A 6,010-nucleotide genomic window follows, 5' to 3' on the forward strand; every position below is an offset into this window, starting at 1 on the left:
TTGCACAAATAGCTAATTGCGTGTGCGTGTGTGTGTGCGTGTGTGTGTGTGTGTGTGTGCGTGTGCGCGCGTGCGTGTGCGTGTGTGTGTGCGTGTGTGTGTGTGCGTGAGCAGGACTGCAGCACGGCGGAGTGTCTGCGTATCAGGTGTCAGGTGGGCCGTCTGGAGAGGACGAAGAACGCCATCCTCTTCATTTATTCCCGCCTGGCCGTGGACACCTTCCTGAAGGTTTGTGACATCACTTCCTGTTCCGAGGAGATCGCCTCCTGCGTCCTCTCACGCGTGCGTTCCCCTTTCAGCCGGAGAACCAGAACCGGTCCTACGTGGTCCACGCCACGGCCTCCTTCAGCGTCATCGAGATGCCGTACAAAAACCTGGTGCCGGAGCTCCCGTCCAACAGCACCACGGTGAGGGACACAACGCGTCCTCGTGCATCATCTACGCTCAGCTTCTTTTCCCTCTGGCTTTAAAGCCTCCGCTAAACGAAGTCTATCCCGCCATGATGACCTCACTGATGTTTCTCTAGCTAACCCATGACAGCTAACCGCTAACCAATCAGCGTCCCTGTACCGCTGACTTCCTGTTGTGACGGCGGTAGATGTGAATGACGCGTGTGTCCTCAGGTGAGCGTGTCGGTCATGTGGGTGGCCGACCCCCCCCAGCAGGTCCCCGGCTGGGTCGTGGCTCTGGCGGTTCTGTCCGGCCTGCTGCTGCTGGCGCTGCTCATCTTCATCATGTACAAGGTGAGAAGAGGAGGTCGGCAGTAACATTGAGCATGTTTGGTGTGAGACCTTAAATAAATAAGCAGGAAGAGGTGCATTGTGGGTAACGTACCAGGTAGAAGACTCAAGACTGGAATAAAAACTGGAAGACCTTTTGAAGTCACGTGTTTAAACGAGGAGTAGTGCAGGGGCCCCTCTTCCTCACCCTCCTCCTCCTCGTCTACTTCCTCCTCTTTCTCCTTCTCTTCCTTTTCTTTCCCATCCTTCTACTTCCTCTTCCTCCTCTTCCTCCTCTTTCTCCTCCCCTTCTTTTTCTTCCTGATGTTCAGGTTTCTCTAATGAATAAGAACAGAATATTTTCAGTAGGCAGGTTAGCGACTCATTCCTCTGGTTTTAAACGGTAAACGTGCTCCTCCTCCTCCTCCTCCTAGCTGGGTTTCTTTAAGCGGGTCCGCCCCCCCCAGGAGGACTGCACGGAGAAGGAGCAGCTTCAGCCGGAGGAGAACGGGAACACGGACGCTTAGAAGACGCCAGGAGACAAAATGTTAGTGCCAAGAAAGAAGCTCCGCCTCCGCTAATGTCATGGATCAGTAGCTTAGCATAGAGATGGTATGCTAAGCTACGTTAACCAGCTGCAGCTTCATATTTGCCCCGCAGAGCTCGAGATGTTTGAACTGATCGGGGAACTTATGGACCACAGCTGCTGATAAGTTTACGTTTTAATGTTTTCTTCTTTTTTTTTTTTACTGTTTTCTGACTTTTTTGGAAACAACATTAACCTTAACACCTCTGTTACATATTCACACAATAACACACGTCTGGATAAGAACACAAGACTGAAAACAAATGCAAAGAAATAGCTGTTGAAAGAACCGATGCAAAGGATTTTGGGTAATGATCCCAGCTTTGTTTCTCGCATGTGGGATTTAATGTCACAGTAATATATTTACTCCGTACCGACGTATTATCTTTGCTTTGGGGACGTGGGGGCCGGTTGGAGCTTTGGGATGCTGTTTTTTGTCTTTACTGTATTTTTTCTGTATTTTCTACGAAACCATGACGATAATAACAAAACTTGGGTCTGGCTCATTTCAACCGTTATCGCGCACTGAGGAGCGCTGCTAAGCCCCGCCCACTGAACGAACGCCGCAGGTCACTGTGACGCCGTGAGAGGAGCCTCTTTGGAAGTGATCAAACGTTACTGAGAGCCAGAGGAACCTTCGGCCTCATTCAAAGGAGAATCAATTAGCTAACTAGCTAGCGGGTCGATGTAGCACAGCGAGTCCTCGGTTCTTTTCTCCGACCACTGGAGACTTTTTTGGGGGCCTTGCGTCCTCTCTCCTCTTTGTTGGGAGGACGTTGGTCCGAGCGAGTCGTCTTCACCGGCGTAGCAACAGTAACTAAGGAGGCCGAGGCTTTAGGGACCATCCGTCAGCTCCAGTTGGACGTTTACGCTTCATTGTTTTATTATTAGTGATATTTCTCATTAAATATTTGTGTGTGAATAAATCATAAATTGCACAAAAACGTTCCATAAATTTACCCATATTGGGTTTGCATCATGAATTACTGATCATTTAAAAATATATATATTAACCCATCTAACAATGAAATAATCACTTGCTGTTTGTTAGCAGAGAATAAGAAGTGAACAATCTTCACTTAATGGGTCAAAGTGTTCTATACACATATATAATGTATATATGTGTATAGAACACATGATGTATTCTTTTAGTATAAATAAAACCTAATATCAGGAATATATTAAAAAGTCTCTGTAAGAAGATATCAAGAGATTTATTGATCAAACTTTTTTTTTTCCTTTCAAGATTTTTAACTTAAATCTTCCAAATTCTGGATGTTCTTGTATTTATTCTTTCTTTGTACCTTCGATGACCCTGATAGATCGACATAATCTTCACAATGCCACCGTTTACACTGTCAAATTATTTTCACTTAAATCCATCAAGTCGTTCCAGAAACCGATCTAATAAAGAGGTGATTAAATGAGGCGTGAGCGGAACAGATCTGGGCTGTTTGACCTGTTTTCTGTTGTTTAGCGATCACAACGTATGAAATATTGTATTTTGATGTATGTATTCTTTCACCAGAATAAAATATAACTTTCATAGGAGATGATTTTCACTTTTGAACTGAAATAAACTGATTCACTGATTCACTTCCTCTCTTGCAAATGATTTTGTCACGTTGAGTTGCATCACGGGTCATTTGTCTGATGAGCAGAAAGGGTTTAATATCACGCAAATTACAAATTAGGCTTCTAACTCAGTGCTCATCATGCAACTTTTAAATGTAAAGTAATATAATTCACTCAAATATCTACCGATGCAAATGTTTTAATATAATGTATATCATCACATCTTAATTTATAAAATGGCTTAATTTAAATGACGTTGGTAACCGATGTTGTGTTTTTAATAACTCTTGTTACTGTCACCTGCAGCTTGTCATTGTCAATCATGAGTGACAGCTCATGATTTCACGCCCCTCTCAGTTGAAAAAGTCAATTACGACACTGCATTCAACTCTAAAACACAGATTTTTATTTTGAATGCATTGTTGTATTTTTCAATAAACCTCCAGGTGGACGTCTGGATATGGCTCCATGCGCAGGTACCGCCGCCGTGCAGCGTGGACGCGTCACGGCCACCGGGCGTCAGTGTGCGGCTCTCCGTCCGCACCTCCTCGCTGTGATCCGCGCTGACGTCACATCCGCTCTGAGCCCGCGTCACTCCGGCTGGATTTAGTTTGACTCAGAATCCTCACGTTGCATCTGGTTTCCGTTTGGTAACCCAACACTTATTTCAGAATAAAAGCATGAAAATAATACAAAGGCATATGTGATAAATGCCTTTTATTTCTGTTTTCTGTTAAACCAAACAATACATTACATGAAAGGTAATCACATTTAAATGACATATCGGGGAGGTTTGTATATTGTTTTTTTCAATACAGTTTTAATGTATTATGTGTAATTGTGAGCTCAGACACCATTTAAAACTTAAAAACCTAAAAAAGCTATGAAAGCTAATTCAGCGGTTTCATTGTGAAGAAAATTACCCGGAAAAAAAAACCCTTTTTTATATAGGGGGAATAGGGGAAAAAGACTGAAACATAATTCAGTAGGAATAAAAAAATAAATGGAGTTGATGAAATTATTGTGATCTATTTTGTGTTGTATTTTATGATCAGTCAAACTAATTGAATAGTAATTGATTAAGGGGGGTGGCGCAGGGGTAGAGACGGTGCGCCGGGAACCGCAAGGCTGTCGGTTTGAGTCCCGGCTGCTCCATGTCCCATGTCAAAGTGTCCCTGAGCAAGACATCGGACCCCTAACTGCTCCCCGGGCAACGTGTAAAACAATGTGAGTCACTTTGGATAAAAGTGTCAGTGTGATGTGATGTAATGTGATGAACTTCCCTTTGACTGAAGTTCGAGGCCACGAGGAGGCAGCACAACACGGTTTTATTTTTACTTTGATTCTTTCCAGCAACAAAATGTAATATTTTATGAGCTTTCCATGTTTATTCAATGAATGTTAACGAATATTAACACCCAAGAAAAATAGTACAATGCATATATTATGTAATCATAATTTTACTAAAGTACAACGAAGTACAATATACAATACAATTATATCTTACTAGAGTAGAATAAAAGCAGTATAAAATGGAAATACTCCTGAGAAGTACCTGAAGTTGTTCTGCCTGTTTTCCTTAAAGAGCCAATGAAAAGGGAATTAATGAATGAATACGTACATTTTTAAAAATTGAATAATAAGAAAAAAAGCTAATCATAAAATATTTAACATATACCTTTATAACCAGCGTGGGGCTATTTCGCATGGGTGCCTTTGCATTTGATACTTTTAGTACCATTTGGTGTATTTTAATTCACATAGAGTCGCGATGAAGTCCTCGTAACACCACACGAGACGCAGAGGCAGCGGCGGCGGGGGGCGGGGCTAAACCGCATCTGGATGAAAAACATCTGGCCTCCGTCTCCACTGATACCGGGGCCAGAGGACCGAGCAACGGAGCGACCGCCGTGGCTCTTCTCCCCGCAGATGATGGCTCGGTTCTGGAGGGTCTGCGCCGGGATCTTCGTCCTGCTAACGGCCGGTAAGAGGCGCTTCTTCCCCGGGCTTTTCTCCCTCTGATCCCCGGAGCTGTCCGTGTAGGAGAAGGAGGGGCGAGTTAGTATTAACGAGTACCAGGACCACAAAGTACTTCATTGGGATTATACGTGGAAAGGTACACACGTATTGTCGCCTACGTTAAAACATCCGCAGAAAAAATACACACGTATTGTTAGCTTTATGCAGTTGAAGTAACCGTGGTAAAAGTACACAAGTATTGTCATTTATGTGTAGACGGTGTGTTTAAGTTTGGTGGGAAAGTTCAGTTTTCTCCCGTAAAACGTACCAATACTCTAAATTGATTGTATTTTAAGTCCACAATTAGTTGACTAATCGATAAGTTGATTAACTAAATGATAATTGCAAACTGTTATTCATTTAGAATTTAAGTAAATGACAAAAATATAAATGTCAGTAAAAAAAAGCTCAAAGAAATTAAGAACTGTCTCCCCTTTATTTTGCTAGTAGTTTTATCACATTAAAGTGAATATATTTGTGTGTTCTGATGAAGTTAAAATACTGTTAAAGAATTGAAGTTGTAATATGAAAACACAGACAAGCAGCCCTAAAGTATCCTCTGCTTTATGGTGTATTAGAGACCTGTCAATCAGCGTGTAGCCCCGCCCTAAAGTATCCTCTGCTTTATGGTGCATTAGAGACCTGTCAATCAGCATGTAGCCCCGCCCTAAAGCGTCCCCTGCTTTATGGTCTGTGACACCAAATGAACCATCAGTCCCTAAATGAACATCATGTTGTGTTGAAGAAGACGTGAAACTAGAGACTGAGACCATAAACTCATGTTTACAACGTTTACTGAGGGAATAAATCAAGAGAGAAGTAGAGTCATTTCCTCATAGACGTCTATGGGAGCAGAGGAGTCGCCCCCTGCTGGTCACTACAGAGAAGTAGAGTCATTTCCTCATAGACGTCTATGGGAGCAGAGGAGTCGCCCCCTGCTGGTCACTACAGAGAAGTAGAGTCATTTCCTCATAGACGTCTATGGGAGCAGAGGAGTCGCCCCCTGCTGGTCACTACAGAGAAGTAGAGTCATTTCCTCATAGACGTCTATGGGAGCAGAGGAGTCGCCCCCTGCTGGTCACTACAGAGAAGTAGAGTCATTTCCTCATAG

General features: G+C 43.2%; 2 protein-coding genes across 3 annotated transcripts in view; both read left to right on the forward strand.

Annotated features, from left to right (window-relative positions):
* itgav (integrin, alpha V) overlaps window positions 1–2,901 on the forward strand; it is a 28,304-nt gene extending 25,403 nt beyond the window's left edge. The window contains exons 29-32 of the mRNA XM_040201235.2: window positions 115–228; window positions 300–407; window positions 624–743; window positions 1,154–2,901. Of these exons, the coding sequence (XP_040057169.2) occupies window positions 115–228; window positions 300–407; window positions 624–743; window positions 1,154–1,246 (435 nt within the window). The 3' untranslated portion in view covers window positions 1,247–2,901. The remainder of the gene's footprint in view (window positions 1–114; window positions 229–299; window positions 408–623; window positions 744–1,153) is intronic.
* A 690-nt stretch (window positions 2,902–3,591) lies between these two features.
* The window catches only part of LOC120833504 (TGF-beta receptor type-2), a 12,714-nt gene continuing 10,295 nt past the window's right edge, over window positions 3,592–6,010 (forward strand). For both annotated transcript variants that reach the window (XR_013453063.1, XM_040200632.2), the window contains exon 1: window positions 3,592–4,864. Coding sequence is in view for 1 of the 2 variants with exons in the window: in XM_040200632.2 (XP_040056566.2) it covers window positions 4,723–4,864 (142 nt within the window). In the remaining variant the exon portion in view is untranslated. The remainder of the gene's footprint in view (window positions 4,865–6,010) is intronic.

This window comes from Gasterosteus aculeatus, chromosome 16 (assembly GCF_964276395.1).
Source record: "Gasterosteus aculeatus chromosome 16, fGasAcu3.hap1.1, whole genome shotgun sequence".
In the NCBI taxonomy this organism is placed as follows: Eukaryota; Metazoa; Chordata; class Actinopteri; order Perciformes; family Gasterosteidae; genus Gasterosteus; species Gasterosteus aculeatus.